This window comes from Bemisia tabaci, chromosome 5, assembly GCF_918797505.1.
Source record: "Bemisia tabaci chromosome 5, PGI_BMITA_v3".
NCBI classification, from domain to species: domain Eukaryota; kingdom Metazoa; phylum Arthropoda; class Insecta; order Hemiptera; family Aleyrodidae; genus Bemisia; species Bemisia tabaci.
Window position 1 is genome coordinate 42,625,909 of NC_092797.1, and position 19,325 is coordinate 42,645,233.

The 19,325-nt window shown below is 37.1% G+C and overlaps 3 protein-coding genes across 3 annotated transcripts; 1 reads left to right on the forward strand and 2 right to left on the reverse strand.

The window, feature by feature from the left end:
- Positions 1-195: 195 nt before the first annotated feature.
- Positions 196-5,438, forward strand: LOC109039168 (uncharacterized). The gene is made up of 5 exons (XM_019054547.2): positions 196-467; positions 1,515-1,651; positions 2,563-2,706; positions 3,784-4,211; positions 4,858-5,438. Exons 2-5 carry the CDS (start codon positions 1,524-1,526, stop codon positions 5,127-5,129), a joined length of 972 nt encoding a protein of 323 aa, XP_018910092.1. The 5' UTR covers positions 196-467; positions 1,515-1,523; the 3' UTR covers positions 5,130-5,438.
- Positions 5,439-6,813: 1,375 nt separating this feature from the next.
- LOC109039178 (uncharacterized) lies at positions 6,814-11,780 on the reverse strand. The gene is made up of 4 exons (XM_019054560.2): positions 11,475-11,780; positions 10,234-10,432; positions 9,224-9,373; positions 6,814-8,141 (listed from the first exon to the last, which is right to left on the reverse strand). The coding sequence occupies exons 2-4, from the start codon at positions 10,375-10,377 to the stop codon at positions 7,071-7,073; spliced, it is 1,365 nt and encodes a 454-aa protein (XP_018910105.2). The 5' UTR covers positions 10,378-10,432; positions 11,475-11,780; the 3' UTR covers positions 6,814-7,070.
- Positions 11,781-15,156: 3,376 nt separating this feature from the next.
- LOC109039183 (uncharacterized) lies at positions 15,157-18,198 on the reverse strand. Its single transcript, XM_072300757.1, has 3 exons — positions 18,009-18,198; positions 16,421-16,748; positions 15,157-15,444 (listed from the first exon to the last, which is right to left on the reverse strand). Exons 1-2 carry the CDS (start codon positions 18,181-18,183, stop codon positions 16,468-16,470), a joined length of 456 nt encoding a protein of 151 aa, XP_072156858.1. The 5' UTR covers positions 18,184-18,198; the 3' UTR covers positions 15,157-15,444; positions 16,421-16,467.
- Positions 18,199-19,325: the final 1,127 nt, after the last annotated feature.

A 19,325-nucleotide genomic window follows, 5' to 3' on the forward strand; every position in this document is an offset into this window, starting at 1 on the left:
GAACAATGTTACACGATTGAATAAAATGCTCATTTATTTTCTAAAAATGCAAATATTCACACCAGATGAAGATTTACGGTTTAATATTGAGGAGATTATTCATACTAATTAAAAAAATTATTAAAATGCTAAGTACTTTTCATTTGATAAATAAGTGTTGAAATTTTCTGTCGAATTAATTAAATCGTGGTAGAGCGGCAACCTCGCACTCACATTTCCCGGCGGCACACGGAAGTTTGTTATATTTTCTCGTAGTGAAGTTTTGTCGAATTTTCATAATTATTTACTCATTACATACTATCATTTACCTTTTTTGTACACCCTGATGTCATCAATAATAATTTCATTATCGAATTTTGTCGGAGTGTCAATCTAGTAGCCCATGAAGTGTTCTCTCATCTTATCTACACTCTTCATCTTGGACGCGAGCATTTAGACTTATCCTTTTTTTTCTGTATCGCCTTTTGGTAAGCATCTCTACCTTTATATACTTTATTAGAGGTAATAACCTTCGATTTTTGGCACCGACATAAAATTTTAACTGAATAGTTTTAACAACGGTAGGTACCCAATGCTCAATTTGTCGCCCAGCGTAGCGAGACCACATGGCCCGGAGGAGTGCACAAGAATGCTACCGTCGGGGTGCAAGTGAAACCTTAATTTCCTTACGGTGTTTTCCCAAAATTCGATAAAACATGGGTCGCTTGCTTCCCTCTAAGGGGTACATCCATCTCTAAGAATTCGTCAAGGTATAGAACTTGAAAGCTCCAACCTACATCGCCGGTGTAAGTTGGCAATCACATAACTCGGTTTGCGATGTCGTAGACTTCCTGTCACACTTTATTTTTTAAATGGAAAACTACTCAACGGCAATTTTTTAAAACTACCATGATTTTTCTTCTCTGTCCAAAGAAAATTCTGCAAAAACTTCAAGGAATGATGTCAATTTATTCCCCTTTCAAAAATAACATAGAGGCAGAGATTTTCAGACACCGCAAATGAGATCTGTGACTACGGACTTACGCCGTCGATATATTGATAGATAAGGTAAGACTTATTGTCAAAAAGCAGATAGCAGGCTATCTTTAAAAGGCTATTTGGAATGGATTGGATAAGCTGGATAAAATATTTTAAACAGATAAGACAAGGCACTGTTGGAGCTAGTTCAGTCCATGTAGCTGATTAAAACTTGCAGAATTATCTTGCAAAGGTTACTTCTCAGGGGAACTTTGGTCAATCATACTTCACAGGAAGGCACCCATATTATCTTTTACATTTTGAATAGACTCAAGAACCGCGACAGCGTGTGGTGTAAGCTTAATAATATATCCATCAAGTGGCAGTTACCACCTGTTGTAAATTTTTGATGAAAAGCCAAACGATTATTTTATCATGATTGCTGTTGTTCACAGCGGTCGAAAGTATTGCCTACTGATCGCTTACCTCTGAAATCATGTATCATAATTATTCTAGCGTCTCAAAATTCTAAGATTTTTTGTTTCTTCTTTTCCTAGTTGTGAAGAATGTCCTCTAGTCATGATGATACCTCAGATAAAGAAAACAAGGAGAAGAAAAATGAAGATCCTGGGGAAAGGACTCGAAAAAGGACAGACTCTCGCTCTAGTAGATCTAGTGGAAGCAGCGGAAGAAGGTAAATATACTTTCATGTTTAGTGGTGGTAAATAATTTGCTTAAAAAAATTAAAACTTTTGTCTGTGAAAAAATACGTATCTTGAAATACTTTCTAAAAAAAGATTGAATAATAACACTTGATATTTTACTTTGAATTGAGGGGCTTAGAGAACAAAGCGCATAAGTGCAGTTTTTTTAAAAAATTGAGATATTAATAATTTCAAGTTAAACTAGTCTTAATGCATATTCCATGAAAAATTTGCTCCCGAATTCCAATTTTTAGCCTCGAAAAGTTAGTTTGAACTTTCTTACCGTCATGAGGATCCTTGCAATTCCGAAACTTCAAACAAGTATTTTTCAAAATAGCAAAACCCGCACTCATGTGCCTTGTCCTCCAAGCTCCTCGATCAGAGTATGTCTGGTTCCGCGAACATGAGCAGTCATGAAAATTTTGATGCCCCAAAAATTCTGAGGATTATTTCTCATCTGGACGAAGTATCATTGAGCTACTTTTTCTGAAGAGTTGGTCCTTCAGCATATTTTGAAAGCTAACTAAGTCCTTGGTCTTCAAAACTTTGGTTTCATGTAGCCCTGTTCACCCTATCAAACTTTTCATTCAACTCTTGAATGCTAGTTGTCGGATGAAAAGTTGGATAGCGTGATACTAGATCAGATTTAGATTTATTTATTAATCAGAAAACGACTTTATACTGACGCGAGAAAACGACGGTTGGATGAAAAAATAAATTGAACGGAAAATGTGACAATTTTCGAAGTTGAATGGAGAGCAATTTAATCAAATTTTTTTATGTTCAACTTTCCATCCAAATTTTCGTTCAATTATGTCAGATGGAAAGTTCGGTAGTGTGAATTGGGCTCCAGTCACCTTTACTTATAAGTTCTTTTCTAACTCAATCAAATTTTTTTTAGCTCATCTAGTGGCTCTGATTCTTCAAGTGGCTCCTCCTCATCAGGTTCAAGCTCAAGATCTGACTCTCGATCTAGCAGATCTTCTTCGAGTTCCTCCAGTGTTGCAGCAGATGCCTCTTCATCTACTAAGAAACAAGAAACCAGGTCAGAATGAACACACGCAATTTTCTCTCTGGAAATAACTGTATTAATGCAGGTTTCTGGATTCCAACTGAAGATTCTTGAAAAATTATCCAAGTACTTATTACCCCAGGAACCTTGAAGAGGCCAAGAAAATTAGTCAGAGATTTAGACCGTAAAGCAGCGAGCTAATCTGGGGTGCGAAACACAAATAGAACATTTAAAAATCTAAATTTGACAATCATGGTAGCTGAATAATCCAGTATTATATTGAAGTATTTCATCCTCCATTCTTCAATGAATGAATCATAAATCAATGAAGTCTTATGGCTCCCTCAAGAGGGCTTGAGGAGAGAGGCTTGCTGAGGAGTTGAGTTACTTATTTCCAAAACTTAATCACATTGATGGCCAAAGTGCAAAAGCAATTATCTCCATTGCAGTGTTTCAAAATTTCCCCTCCTATTTAATCATTTCTAAAAGAACCTGGAGAACTTTATACCTAGCGAAGCAGACAAGGATCAGCCCAAAATAAGTGAACGGTGAACGATGCGAAACAAGGATAAATGCGGATACAAGGCTGAAAAATTAACAAAAATAAAGCCAGGGTATTTCAACGCCTCACAGTGTCATTTTCAACTGCTGATAAGAAGAGAAATTATACTAAAATAAACAAAATGTTTTAAGGCAATTACATGGTGATATATAATGATTAAATTCAATTTAGAATTCAATCATTTTATATCATTATGTAATTGTCTCTTAACATTTTTTGTTATTTTAGTTTAATTTAGCAGTTGAAAATGACACTGCGAGGCGTCAAAACATCCTGCCTTTATTTTTGTTAATTTTTTAGCCTTGTTTCCGCACTTTTTCTTGTTTCTCATCGATCACTGTTTATACCTAGCTTGAACTTAATACTCTGCTAATAGTGAAGAAAGTTTAAGGAAATTTTAAAAAATTACATTGACTGGTTTTCCAAAAAAAAATAAAGTATGGTAGAAAGTCTGCAACATCTCAAACAGAGGAACATGGTTTTGCTTTTGGCCGCTAGTATTTATCTTAATTGTTGTAGGAAGTTAAATTTGTCTTTGTTTTTTTCAGAAAGAGAAGTGTCAGCAGAAGTCCAAGAAGAAGTGCAAGTATTCGACAAAGTAGGAGCCCCGGAAAAAGGAATGTAAACCCCAACAGGAGGAGTCCTAGTAGAAGTCCTGACAGGAGATACCGCAAAGACAATTTAAAGAAAGGAAGGTCAGGAAGAAATGATGCCGAGTCTGATAGGCCTCGATCTGTCTCACCTAAGAGACGGCGAAAGAGAACACCCTCACCGAAACCCCCCAGAGTTTATGTCAGCAAACTCACACGGAATGTGCATAAAGAGCATGTCAATGAAATTTTTTCCAATTACGGTCAGATCAAAATTCTTGAGATGCCCATGTTTCGGCAGTACAATGGATTTTGCAACAAGGGTTTTGCTTACGTTGAATTTGAAACTCTAGAATCAGCTAACAAAGCACTGCGGATGGATGGAGGTAAGTGAATAGTTAAATCATCACCCCCTAAAAATATTTCCAACTAAAATTTCTCTTGTCTGCATGAAATTAAGATTGATCCTACCGTCAGTTAGATCTGCAGAGAGTCTTTTAAGAGTATGTAATCTGCAAGTTACCCAGGGTTTCATTATCATTCAGTACCTACTTAAAGTAACCACATTTTATTACTTCTGGAGCCAGGAAAATCACAAGTCAGGGAATCAAAAAATGAAGGAATCCTGAAAATACTGCCCTAATCTTAAATGTTAGTTTTAGGTAGAAGAACAAAAATTATAATGGTCTATGTTCAACTGAGGAGGTCGGACTGAACTATTTAGGAAAAAGAGATTGGTTTAATTCTTCCATGGTTTGTTGGCAACTCTACAAGCTCCTCTTTTGACTCCCATCAATCAGGTGAGCTTAGGGTCCTTTCTTTGGGTATTTACTGCTATATTTTTACAAGAAGCTGACGTTTACTGAGATAAAAAATTTGCTTAAAAAAGATTTAACCTCTAGCTCTAGAGTTTGTTCTTTCATGTTTTCATCAGAATCTGAGTTTTACTGAGATAAATCATCATTCCATCATTATTCTTAACAAAAGATTTAACCTCTATTGTTTAAAATTTGTACTTATTTTATTTTTCAGGTCAGATTGACGGACAAGAAGTAGCTGTTGAACTAGCCGATTTCACTCATCAGGCCACAGACATACGGCGACTCCGAACTCCTCCTCCTCAGAGAAATGACTTCTTTCCACGAGGTGGTAGAGGTTGGAGACGCGGCCCCCGATTTTTCCCAAGAGGTAGGATGCGTTCACCACCAAGGAGGTGGTCGCCGATACGACAGCCAAGACGCAGGTCAAGATCTCCAATACGCCATCGTCAGTATAGCAGATCTAGTTCAGATGATTCTCGCTAGAGGAAGTTCTGAGTATGTTTTATTTTAATAATAACTGTGAGCCTGAGCAAAAAGATAACATATTTTGAAATCGATTGTATACTTATTAATAGGTACTAATACTTATAAGTACTTTACTTATTATATACTAATAAGTAAATGATATTATTAATCTTGTTTCTTTCACTTGAATTGGATTTATCTAAAATTAAGAGGAGGCCAAAATGCTACTTTGAATTTTCGGGAAGTTTACAAATTTAGTTATTTCAGTCCAACTCCTTTTCTTTGTTCATACTGATTGTAAAATGCAGAAAAAAACAGAATGAATGTCGGCAAGTCTTCATTTGCTCCTTTTTTTTTAATAAAAATAAAATAATTTTTTTCATTTAAAAAAGATTATTCACTCTGTTAGAATTTTACTTTGAAACTTAGGTGTTTTAAAAAACTTGCTAGCGTTGAAAATGATTTTCAAATAGAATATATTTCATAGTATGTTTTGTTCTCACTTTTTCAGCCACCAATTACTTGAAAATAGGTTGGTGAGAGATAGAGGGAAACATAGTTGCTACTTGCTTTTTAAATGAGAACAAAACATCTCCCATCATGCTTTGATTTAAAGATGAAGATAGTTAAGGTCAACTTAAAAAATTAATTTTAATGTGAACGATTTTCTTTAAAGTAAAGGAACAATATTTTCCTGTTTTGAAGTTTTGAAGGAAAATTCTTTATCATTAAATCAAGCGCACATTTTGATTCCTAGATAAAAACGCACATGTGTAGCTGCTTATAACCCTGTATGAACGGATGAAGCACTCCGTTGTCTGTTTCACATTACGAAAAGAACTACAATCATTAATAGATTGGAATGCCAAACTTTTGGCCGGTTATGCAATCAACTAGGGAAAATGATGATAAAACATTAAGCTAAAAGCTAATTATAAATATATAAAGTACAATTATACTGTGTATATTTAATTGGGTTTTAGCTTGATGCTTTACCATCCTTTTTTCCAGTTACAATAATTAATTTGGCGCTTCGTGAACTTACTCTCAACTCAGAAGGGCAGTAATGTTTCTTTGGCAAACGTATCTTCTCCAGTGCTCCAGTCCTTGATTATTGTTCATAATTAATGGAATTTCAGGAGAGGACTGTCTTTGTTGACACACAAGACCACAGCACACACAACTACACAGCACAAGATACACAACTGATGCAAGAATGATTTTGACAACTGTAGATCTCCATTCAGCTAATAGTAATTATACAGAGCAGAATATTTCTGTGAGTGGAAGTGAGCAAAGAGTGATGAGAGCTTCATCAATCAACGACTAAAGGCAGTACATGATAAATTATTAAAACAGGTCCATTTAATGATAAGATGTGTAAATTTGAAGTTTTCAGTTATTTATTTTCTTGTTTGTTCTTAAAAATTTATACAGAAACACTGTATGAATACGTTTACACACTAGATAACAAAAAAACTTATTTTAGTATTAATTACATACATGAACAAAATACAAATCAGTAGACAATGTCTAAAGGAAAATTATGCACTATAACAAAATAGGAAATCGCACTTTATGAATTGGAGCGTAAGGTAGGTATTTTTTTCTGAATTCGCAGCTTGAAAAACTACGCCCCCCCCCCCCCCCCCCCCCACACCTGTGAAATATTTGTAATCCTTACAATAGAAAGATTATATGAATACATATAATTCTGTATTCAGTGCAAACTCAGTAATTTTTTTAATACATTAGTCAAAAAGAAGTAATACCTGAACACTTTTCTGTGCTAAAATTAGGCAGAACGTTTTCCTGAAAGAACCTACATAGGCTGACAGAAAATTATTCCCCAAAACACCCACTTACATCTCTTGAAAGAGCCTCTCTGTAAGAGGTCTACATTTATAGGCTGTAGCTTTTAGTTAATTTTCAGAAAACTGAGGATCATGCAATGTATAACTACAGTGAGACCTCAGGATTTGAATTCAAACTAGGAAACATTGGGAGTAATTTTTGACTAGAGGTTTGAGGCTGGTCAACAAATAAAGAATAAGTGTCACTATAATTATCAAAAATATCACCGGTTGGATTATTACTTTGAGCACAGTCATCTGAGGGAAGCAAACAATAATTTTGATGATTGATAACTCCTGAATCCAGATTAATGAAACACTTTTCAGCCATCATAGGTTGAGGATCGTAGGAAGATAGAGGTGGATTTTGCAGGATGGGATCCGAGGTAAATGTTTCATCAAAATCATCAACTGCTTCGTGTTTCTTCAGATGTGTATTTAGATTGAACTTTTGTGAGAAACTTCGGTTGCAGACATTGCATTGATAGGGTCGCTCCCCGGAGTGACACCTATAATGTCGTTTTAGCTTGTGCAAGGTGGCAAATTGTTTTTTACATTGGTCACACTCATGGCTCTTTTTTTCCGGCAAAGCTGATGAATGCATGTTTAAAATATGTGACTGAAGTGAAATTTTAAATCTGAAAGATTGTTGGCACCAATCACAGGTGAATGGATTTTGTTTATTATGCGAAAGAAGGTGTGTTTTTAAACTTGACCGTTGGTTAAATCCACAACCGCAGGTTTCACATAGATAAGGTCTCAATCCGTCATGAATTAATCGGTGCCGCTCAAGGTGACCTTTATGGTAAAACACTTTCGAACAGCTATCACAAGTGTATACCTTTTTCGAATCTTTCTTGTTTACTTTCGGCTCGCTATGATCATTGTAAACATTGACTGTGCTAGTTTGTAAGTTTGCGAATAAGCACTGTGGACACAGAATAGAATCATTATTTGATTGTAGAAAAAAGCCAATCTCATCTCGATGACCACATTCACGGCAGCTGCAAATAACATTACCTAGACCATGAGTTACAAGGTGTAAAGTGGCAAGTTCTCTGACTTCAAGGTATGTTTGACAATCTTCACAGAGAATTTTCAAATCGCTGCCGACACTGATCACGACTTGCTGGGATCTGGTACTGACACCTGTTGTGTGACACTTAGCTGTATTCGTCTAAAAGTAAAAGCCAAGCAAAAACGTCAAAACTTTCATTACACAGATTATAATATGTGACAAGACGGCGTAAAAAAGGTGGTTACAATGGAAAACATCCCTCTAGGAATAAAAGTTGAAAAGTTCAACCGGGAAAAAACTCTGATTTGTAAATCAAAACAGTTTTATGATCTGTTTATTGTTAAAAAATCAAGAGAAATATTAAACTTATCTGATTTAATCTTGATTTAAGTTATCAAGGAAACCTGACATATTGGGACTCTTTTTAACTGGAGTCCTTCAAAACTATTGTGGACTTGCTGGATGTTTCAGAAAAACGATAGTGAAAAATTTAAACTACTTTCCTTTACACACAGAGAGAATATAGACACTTTCGATGTTCATTATGATATTACAAATATCATATTACCAAAATAAATGAAGAATTCATGACTTCATCAAACAAACTAAAAAAGGTTTTGGTTTGGATCTACAATCATTTTGAGAGAACTCGAGGTAATTATTCGGGAGGGACCATTATTCCCAGTTCAAGGGCTTTGGAGAAGATTTTGGAGCAGTAAAAGTATGCGTTTTAAGCCATTTTAATATCGAATGGATTAAACTTGATTTGATGAGATTAGACACAAATTCGATTTGACAGAGATATGTCAAATTGTAGGCCAATTGAACCTAGTCTGGAGGGGGTGTATATGCTGCGCATCAACTTATGTTCTTTAAGAGGCTGTTTGTTTCTTCTCAGATGCCATTACCAGCTTTAAATCAGGGATAACACCTTATATACACCCAGTTACATTCTCTCAGTAATGCTGGTACAGCACTTATTAAAAAGTGAGGCGAGTCTAATCTCACCTGAGTTTAGAATACCGAGTCACAGCATGTGATTAGATGTCTGTATCTAGTTGCACAAATCAAGCCTGTTCAGTATGATTGTGGCCTGAGATGAAAAGTCTATCTCCCTTGATATTTTGGCAGTAGACAACTATTTTTATGTTAATGCACTAGACTACAAAAAAGGAAACCAATAATGTATTTTTCTGAATGAGAGAATTTCCTATGTTGCATGATAACATAAGTTTACTTACAAAACGAGACTTCTTCTGTAACATTTGGTCCAAGAGAATATTTTGGGCTTTCTTCACATTCTGCGCAAATTCTGAGAAGTGATATATTGTCATTTTGCAATCAGAACAGATTAGTTTCGGTAATGCATCACCAACATCAAGGCTAATGACCTGATAAAACAAAATGAACAAATGTAAGTAACAGAATCTTGCTTACGAGAGAACGCTCTGTGTGGGTGCCCCTCTGAATACTTAATGGAGACTCTTTTCACCTGATGCTCTGCCGAGGGCCGGGTAATAATGACCAAAGATAAGAAAGACACTAAGTACAGGACACAGAGGTTGATAGCTGAGCATAGGAAATGGGCCCTTTAAGAAGATGTGAGTAGCTTGGTAAAATTAATCATTGACTGTACTGAATCAGCAGTGCTTAGAATTTGAAGATGGCTGAGAGAGTAAAAACTGCAAAGTATAATGGTAGTAATGAGTTCTTCTGACCCATGATCGAAAATTGGACCACGTCATTGGGAATAGAAGTAAGAATGTTAATGAAACGATGTGGGGCCAGACAATCTCTGAAGAAAACAAAAGGATGATTTACAGTGCAACCTGGGGTGGACAGACCAGCAGCAACATAAGAAAAAGTTCTGGTGGCCCTTTCGATGTTTAAGGTAATCTTAAGCAGATTTGCTTCTAGTGAAAAATAAAAAGATAGCTAAAATGGGTCAGTTTAAGCGCTAATGAGCTGGTATTTTTGGTTACTTTGTCTAACCCAGTCTGTCCTTGAATGCATTTGCCATTGGGGGGGCCCTTTTAAATAGGATTCTACATAAATTGCAGCGCAGTAGCGTTTCCTGCATAATCTTTTCTAGACTACCAATAGCAATTAAGAATTTTTCCTCCGTAAGTGCAATGTTCTTGCGCAGGGTTAACCTGACTGGATGAAAAAGAAGGAGAGATAAGTAAAGTGTTTATCAACACTTACAATCCATTTTAAAACATCCTTCTTATTAAAACAAGTGTTTACTTACATCTTTTGGAAGAAATGTGTTTATCTTAGTGAGAAGGCCACTTTGCATTGAATCTGGGCTGTAGAGATCAAAAACCAAGGACTTTCGCATACCACAAAGTCTGCATAAGTTACTCGAATAGGATAGACTAAATTGATTGTTCATTGTCCTTCATGAAATAAAGATAGGATGAAAGTTAAATGATGATTTTCTCAGGAGCCTGGAAAATATAGGACATTATAATGAAATTATCGTCTGTGAAAAATATAACAAACAAAGCACATCCAACATTTTCATTTCAATCTGCATGGGCGTACGAAGGGGGGGGGGCAGTGACCTCGGGTGCTCCCTGTGCAAGATCCGTACGCTCTGTCCGTACCCGGCACGTGTTGGTATAGGGAATGTATGCGCGGTATGGATAAATCAACACGCTTGGGATCAGGCACGGGATCATCACGCGTAGGGGGAGGAGGGGGGGGGTGTCCAGGAAGAAGAGCCCTTCTGTTGATAGGGAGGCCAGGCCCCCCCTGGCAAAATGACCTAGGTACACCTATGTCAATCTATAACACTGCTCTTGAAACGCTATATTACTCGTATGATACCAGATCTAAAAACCTCAAAACTTTGGTTCCTGCCTTGAAAGGTGGTGGGTGAACAACGAAGTCAGTGTCTAGCTTGAGGCTAGTGGAAGTCCCATACTTGTACTTGAGGCTATTCTAAGGTGATTTCAAGTCATAGAGTACATAGAGCTGTAATGTAAATGGGAGAGCTGGTGCGATGTTCTGGTCGACGAGTTCCGAGCCCGGTGTGCGCCCGGCTCGGGTCACTTTTCCGATACATGTTCCATCCAAAATGGCGGTAAAGAATATGTAGTAATTCCTATCTTCTTTGTTTACATCGGATGGCCGGGTCCCCATGTATCGAAGACATGAAATTATATATCGAAAAAGTGATCCGGCATCACACAGGAGTCTTGAATTTCGGGACCTGGAAAGTGCTTAAAAGTGGTGCCAGCTCCCTTAATTACATTTCGACTCTATGTACTCTATGTTCAAGTTGAGGAGGTTTCTGAAATTCTGGGACTGTCGTGAATTTTGGAATTCTTTAGGTGCCAGGACAGATTCAAAGTTGCCCAAAAGAATGATGAGTAACAAGCATCCGACAGTTTCTTGAATGGGAAACTAAATAATTGGGCGAAAAGTAGTTCACCATACTCATAAGTCTGATTATGTTGGTCCAGAAAATGTGAGACATATACTTACTTAGCGACTGACACAATTGCTTTCGTTGTAAAATAAGTAGAGGTGGTGGCCAAATTAATTTTTCACCAGAATAATCGAAGTCTCTTTCCATTGAATACAGAATACAAACACTAATGAGACGATAGAACAGAATAGACTGAGAAGCCGAGGAACGTTCTTGTACGATTAAAGTTCCGTTGAAAGTTTGAAGCAATTGAAGAATTAAATTAACGAGATAATTGTAAAAGTTAAAAGTTGTAAATGACAGAACAACAAAACTTTTGAACCAAACAGCCGAAGTTCCTGAGAAATTCGGACTTTGGAGGTTAGTTTGGTTCAAATTACGAATTTATTTCAATTATTCCTCCATTCGAATAAAAGGAATTTTAACGGCAAATTCTGAACCAGACATTCTGATTGGTCTAGACCGGTTCATTCCAGTTATTCCGAGTTGAACCAAAACTCGCGGGAATTTCAAATAATCCCGGATATCCGTTAAATCAGAGCGTTTCCGGTTAACAGAGTTGCCAGTTTTATTATACCGGAAATTGACACTTTTTCAACATTTCCCGCCATTTTTTTGCTTTTCTCAGCGGAAACGGAAACTGCATGGTCATTCATCGCTAGAAACAGCGGAAATCTTCAAAATAAGCCCCATTCTTTTGAAATTCATTGCTGCGGCACGGAGCAGCGAAGCCGTTCTTCCAAAATGTTCCTTCTACAGTCATAATAAATGACAATTTTATGAGATGGAGCTGTTAAGGAGGCAGTGACGAGGTTTTTCCGAAGAAAACCGTAGGTATTGTGGGTTTTCGTTTTTCTCTCATAAAGCCATTTTTTTTTTTCCAAATTTTACTTTTGATAACTGCAGGACCTTTTTATGTTTTCTTAATTGGATTTTTAATGAATGTCAGAAAGAACTATGCAGAAATGCACCAAATAAAAAAAGACCATGAAGCATACAAATCCTATATGTACTTAGTTCCTTTTGACTTATTTATTCGCATACATCGTTCTTTTCGATGTAAATATGTTCTTTCTTTTCAACAAAATCAAATTTGCTGCAAAAATCTTTATTTTCTTAAATTTTTAAGCCTTATTAACCTCTTCTAAATCTGAAAAGAACCTAATCAAATCAGAGATCTACGCGCTCGTGGCGCATACATGGGCGTAACTACAATATTTTCTCGGATGGCGGGGGGGGGGGGGCAGAATGGCACTTCATCAAGGGAGGCTGATGCGTGGAATGTCTACCCCCGCCCAAAAAATGTAGTCGGCCCCTTCCAAGAAATGCGAAGGATTTTCCTGAGTGAGCGCATGAGACATTAGGGTGCGTCAAAAAAAATGAAAGTCTGAAATGTTCCGCTCCCCAGGCGGCAATCGATGACGTTTGGTATAAAAAAACATGTTTGCCAAAATTTGGGCCAATTTCAATCATTTTAAATGGTGCCAAAGGTCAATATTGTGATGAAAGTATGATATTTTGGTTTAGACCTCGATTACGCACAAAAAACTCGATTTTACGCTGAAATCGTGCGTTTACGAGAAAAATGTCAAAGAACTCGACTTGTAGAGGATAAAATTTTACACTAGGAGGACGTCTTTGTAACCGATAAAAATCAAATTGAACTAGAAAAACTCAACTCGGTATTTATTTTTTTGGTCCTCAGAATTTCCGAGGTCTTACTAAGTAGAGGTTTAAAAGACTCATTTTTCACGAAAATAAGTCGGAAGAGGGTATAAATGAACTGTAGGCAAGTGTTGAGGATGCAAATGTCATCAGAACTTCCTCAGTTTCAAAAAAAGTTCCAACTATTTTGCACAATCCTCCAAAAAGTGTACGACTCGAGAAGCAGGATCGTGCTATAATAGTAGGGGGAAAGTGCGGTTTGACCGGGAAAAATTGCGTAACAAACTTTCCCTATGTAATCGTCATCAGTAGGTCCCCCTGAACAACTTCCTAAAAGTTAAAAATGGCCCGACCCGGAATATCCCTCAAAAAAGTTAAAATTGAAAATGGCGGCCGTAATAAGAGGGTCCGGGAAATCGGTATTTTAAAATGCTCATTCTGTCTCATCATGTGAGGTAGCATTTCCTATGTAATTTTGGTCGTAGATTTCATAAATGAATTCCGCAAGACCCCTTCTGAGCTTACGTTTCTCTCGGTAGTCGTATGTTTCCTTTAATTTCCTTCATTAATTACATTTATAACATCAAATTTAAGTCTCTTGGCCATAAATACATGAAACTAAAGACACTTCACTTTCCTTGTTCCTTCGGTGAATATTTAAAAAAATGCAACCTCCTGCCTTTCACATTTGGCCGCCATCTTTGATTTGGAGCGCCCCCTTTGGCCGGAGGGCCTTGCGGAATTTATTTATGAAATCTACGACCAAAATTACATAGGAAATGCTACCTCACATGATGAGACAGAATGAGCATTTTAAAATACCGATTTCCCGGACCCTCTTATTACGGCCGCCATTTTCAATTTTAACTTTTTTGAGGGATATTCCGGGGTCGGGCCATTTTTAACTTTTAGGAAGTTGTTCAGGGGGACCTACTGATGACGATTACATAGGGAAAGTTTGTTACGCAATTTTTCCCGGTCAAACCGCACTTTCCCCCTACTATTATAGCACGATCCTGCTTCTCGAGTCGTACACTTTTTGGAGGATTGTGCAAAATAGTTGGAACTTTTTTTGAAACTGAGGAAGTTCTGATGACATTTGCATCCTCAACACTTGCCTACAGTTCATTTATACCCTCTTCCGACTTATTTTCGTGAAAAATGAGTCTTTTAAACCTCTACTTAGTAAGACCTCGGAAATTCTGAGGACCAAAAAAATAAATACCGAGTTGAGTTTTTCTAGTTCAATTTGATTTTTATCGGTTACAAAGACGTCCTCCTAGTGTAAAATTTTATCCTCTACAAGTCGAGTTCTTTGACATTTTTCTCGTAAACGCACGATTTCAGCGTAAAATCGAGTTTTTTGTGCGTAATCGAGGTCTAAACCAAAATATTATAATTTCATCACAAAATTGACCTTTGGCACCATTTAAAATGATTGAAATTGGCCCAAATTTTGGCAAACATGTTTTTTTACCAAACGTCATCGATTGCCGCCTGGGGAGCGGAACATTTCAGACTTTCATTTTTTTTGACGCACCCTAATGAGACATCTCTCAACAACTTTGATCAATTTTTTTGTAAGAATAGCTGACAAATTGTTTTTGGCACGATTTAATTTTAAAAATTTTTCTGGGGGGGCCCTCTGGACCTCCGTCCATGGGGGATTTTGGAGGGAACAAAAAGACACCCCTCTAAGGAGCATCCGCGGGACTTTCTCACTTTCATAGGAGGGCTTAAGGGAATCATTTTGCCCCAAAAAGGGATGAAGGGGCCTCCTCTGGAAAATATGGAAAAATTGAGTTGTCTTAGGAGCAGTTTTGAGCTATATCCACAGAAAAGTTAACCCAATTACAATCTCAAAGATGAGAGATATTTCACGCACTCACTTAACAATATCCCTCACATTTCTTGGGAGGGGCTAATAAGTAGCTTTCTACGGGACAAACCCCCCGCCCCCTCTCTCTGCACACGAGTGCATTGCATAGTGTTGCTTTGTGCTCGATGTATGCATGGATCATTCAATGGTTGGGTGCCTACATTATTAGTGTAAAAAATTGAGGAGAACGTATATAGGATTTTGAAAGTTTAGGTTTTTATTCAGAATTTTCAATTTTTTTTACATTTTATACAATTATAAAAGAGTACCCATGATCCGTTTCAAATTCATGAAAGACTCGTGAGGTATCAGCTTAAAGATGATCGAAGCTGGGTGAGAGTAAATCGACCAATGTGCATTGGGCGAGGGCCGCAGGGAGATTCTTCTAATGTTTGAGTAGGTAGTGAGAGGAACAAGTGGAACAATACTGTGATCTTCCAAGGCGTGAAACCGTGAGGCGATGGTGAATTGAGAACATTTTGCTGTAAAAAAAAAAAAAAAAATTGAAATCTATCAAAAACGTAAGACCATCAAGTTATAGGTACTTTTTTCCCTGAAATTTTTGGAATTTTTTAAGGCAAATGTATCATAAATTTCTCTCCATAAATTTACTCCAAGGTTACTGCATAAAAAAAAGCTGTGATCACGAGATTCATCAATAGGTTGCGACATTTAACATTTACATTTCGCTCGGAAAAATAGAACTGAAAAACTTTTCTCTCTCCTTTTGTTCTGCATTTTTTAGAATTTTCTAATTTCGGAAGGATGTCTTTTACAAGAAGTGTACCCATCCCAAGTAGCTAGGACAGTGCGATAAAAATATTGTGATTAATAATTGCGAATCAATGGAATAACATTGCAATTTTTTTTACCATGAAATTGCAATATTTTTTTTACATATTCGTGATTTGATTCAAAGATGCGGATTTTAAACGATCAGTAAAATGAGTGCCATGTCCCAGAAAGATAGGCAAAATACAATGCAAAAAAAAAAAATTCAACTTATTTCAATTGCATTGCAATAAATTCCGATGAGATGTGCCTTTTCAATCAGTAGATAGGCAATACACACAAAACTCCGATTCGTCGGCATTGATATTACCTTGTAATTGCAATTTATTGCTATCTTTCTTTTGACCGCACGAATGGCTATGGTACCAAAAGAAAGTTACATGAAAAATAGTTCCTTAAATGAAATAAGTGAAGAGTAATCCTATTCTCTGCAGAACTACCTGCGCAGTTAATTTTGATGTAGATTGCAGACATGTCACACCAAGGGGGAAAAAATCCAATTTGAAAAATGTTGAGAGCTTTCAATTTTGTAGAAATACTGGGTTAAAGGCACAAGAAAAAACTGTTGCGGTCTTTCTTCTTAATTTTCAAATTCACCAAATCCGTGGCACCAAATTGAAAACATGGTGCACTTGGTCAGAGCGTTAGTGTAAAGAAAATACTTACCGCTTTCAATTCGGGGAGTGACAGTTCGATGTGAAGGAGCAGGGATCTCATAGGGAGATGATGTCGAAGGAAGTCCTTTCCTTTCCGTTGAGGGCGATGACGTCGAAGACGACGCGTTCCTTTCCGTTGAGGGAGACGATGTCGACAACATTACGTTCCTTTCCGTTGAGGGCGACGATGTCAACCGTGTTGCGTTCTTTGCCGTTTAAGGCGACGATGTCCATGGCGTTGCGTTCTTTGCCGTTGAGGGCGACGATGTCAATGACGTTCTTCTCTTGTCCGTACATGGTGTAGTTTGGTTGGGGTTTGGAGTGGTGAAAGAATAAAGCTGGAAAGATGAGATACGGTGTGAGACAAATCTGAGAGATGTGAGGAAATATATTTAATTTTATTGAATTCACTGAATTACACTTCTCGAGTAACAACGACCGTTAAGTGGGCTGCGTTAAGCAGAAAGGGACCAAGCCTCATCAGCTACTGCCAAATTTAATCGGACAATTTAGGTAATTTTGTACATGAAACGGTTGTGCGGATTTATGTACAAATGTGAATTTTCTGCATAGTGCGAAGCATATTATTTAATATCTTTAAACGAATCCACACAAAAGTGCTCTTGTAAAAAATCTAATTACTCAATTAACTTAGGCATTAGTTGTTGTGGCTTGGTTCCTTTCTGCTAAACGCGGTCCACGTGGAGTCATATACATTTGACGTTGCGTTGGGCTCGATTCTCTGATACAAATATTTCAACTCAGGTGTATTGCACAGTATCAACCGGGGTTGAAGGCGTTTTTTGACCTGATGCACTATACGCGAAGTTTTCGCTTTCTAATTAGATGTTCAATGAATAGCTCTGCTCAAGAACGCTTTGAAAAACTGGTAAAAATTATGTATTAGATAACTCTCTCTCTGCTTAATTTTTTAAGTCAAATTTATCTACATGTGCATAGTATAACTCACTCGAGGAATTCTATAAAGAAAAAGCACTAATTTTTAAGAGATTTTCAGCCTTTTTTCTGAATTATTATTTAAGTTTTAAAAAACCACATGAGATATTCAAGAGTTTTAGAATACTCGTTTCACTTAAATTTTTTTTTCTGTAAATTTTACTTAAAAAACACACTTAAGGGAGTTCCCTAGAACATAACCAATAGTTTTTTAAGAGTTGTCATTTGAGACGTGCGAGTTTTTTTTTTTTTTTTTTTTTTTTTTTTTTTTTTTTTTTTTTTATGTTTGGGGTCATGAGCTTATGAATGAATGCTAATCAAAAATGCGACAAAAATATTTTCGAAAATTTCAAATGTTGTACTTAAAAAACCTTACAAAAGAGTGTCAACCAACATGCAGACTTTTAGAATTTAACGGGGAAAAAAACTTGTGAATGAAGAGGTAAAACAAAGTGAGAGGATGAGTTAGATTTTTTAAGCTTAAATTATGGCAAAAATCAGAGGAATGAAATTAATTATTGAACAAGAGAAAGACTCTCAGAATGTTTCGACAACACTGACGTCCATCTAGTAACCGAGGAGTTTGACTGATTTGATGTATAGAAACGAAACGAAAGTTTAAAATAGTGTAGAAAACTCACCGATGCAAAATGCGAAGTCGACTGTTAACAGAGAACTATGAATAACATGGAGGCGAATAATCCTTTTATACTCTTCAATGAATCGTGAGCAAGCACCTGCTCTTTCAATCGTCCGACTTTGAGGGGAAATATTTTGGACTTGGGTCGTGAGTGGGCCGACCCCACATCGACGCATCACGCCACACAGCACCGGTAAGCAATGTAAACACTGATTATAATTGATTCTAATTCGAATCTTATCGCCAATTAAAGATTACTTTTTATCACTATGTATTACCTACTCGGTGATTTTAATTACCCAACCTCTCACCCTTCCACTTGGCAATACAATCGAAGCTTCTGTGAGGGTTCTCGATCATATACCTGGCAGTCCGTAATGGGCCTGTTGCATGCAAGAGATACAGCCGTGCGAATAGACTTTTTAGAGGTTAAATGGCACGAAAATTACGTTGGTCACATTAAAAAAGTCTGAAATACACTCCTTACTACGCAATTTGTGTTGTTAGGAACGCGCTTTTTCAAATTTCCCGCGTCTGGGGGCAGTTTTTTAACGGAAACAATTAACGGCAACTCACGGCTATTTCCGGTCAACTAAAACTGACAACATAACCTAAAAATCGGAGCTCGTGACATCGTGAAATGAAATGTAGAAGGATTGCGTTGGATATTTAAAAGTTGATCGTTTTGGTTACCGCCTAAAGCGTATATGGACCACTGTAGGAGATCACGTTGGGTTTGTAAACAAACTGAAGGAAACAATAACAACAACGACTCGGCATCTTCCGGAAATCACCGAGCCCGCCGTTTGCTCGTTTCCGGTGATTAGAAAACTGCCCCCAGACGCGGGAACTTTGAAAAAGCGCGCTCCTGACAACGCAAATTGCGCAGTAAGGAGTGTATTTCAGACTTTTTTAATGTGACCATCGTAATTTTCGTGTCATTTAACCTCTGAAAAGTCTATTCGCGCGGCTGTATCTCTTGCATGCAACAGGCCCATTGTCTGGCGTACCGCGCGTATAGAGTAAAAAATTATTTGAGACCCTATTCCCAATTTATTTCGAAATATGAAACATTAATTCGAAATTCAAATTGAGCGTATACAATGGTAGCATGGAAGATTTGGTTTAATGCACTCGAGAATGCTGGGGCGCTACAGTGGCGTGGCGTGAATTGCGATATATCGATTGTTATGCCATTTAAACCTATGGTAAAGAATCGATTATTAAAGTGTTTGCTGCAAACATCCTGTTATTCGATCCTTTTCCATTCGTTTAAATGACAGGTCAATCGATATATCGCAAAGCACGCCACGCCACT

Bases quoted from the DNA above. Each gene is read 5' to 3' on its own strand.
- LOC109039168 (XM_019054547.2), top strand. From the start codon at position 1,524: ATGTCCTCTAGTCATGATGATACCTCAGATAAAGAAAACAAGGAGAAG. The intron at 1,652-2,562 runs GTAAATATACTT...AATTTTTTTTAG, and splicing joins AGTGGAAGCAGCGGAAGAAG to CTCATCTAGTGGCTCTGATT. The intron at 4,212-4,857 runs GTAAGTGAATAG...TTTATTTTTCAG, and splicing joins AGCACTGCGGATGGATGGAG to GTCAGATTGACGGACAAGAA.
- LOC109039178 (XM_019054560.2), bottom strand. From the start codon at position 10,377: ATGAACAATCAATTTAGTCTATCCTATTCGAGTAACTTATGCAGACTT. The intron at 9,374-10,233 runs GTAAGTAAACAC...TTGTTTTATCAG, and splicing joins ACACATTTCTTCCAAAAGAT to GTCATTAGCCTTGATGTTGG. The intron at 8,142-9,223 runs GTAAGTAAACTT...TTTTACTTTTAG, and splicing joins TACAGAAGAAGTCTCGTTTT to ACGAATACAGCTAAGTGTCA.
- LOC109039183 (XM_072300757.1), bottom strand. From the start codon at position 18,183: ATGCGTCGATGTGGGGTCGGCCCACTCACGACCCAAGTCCAAAATATT. The intron at 16,749-18,008 runs GTGAGTTTTCTA...TCATCTTTCCAG, and splicing joins CGACTTCGCATTTTGCATCG to CTTTATTCTTTCACCACTCC.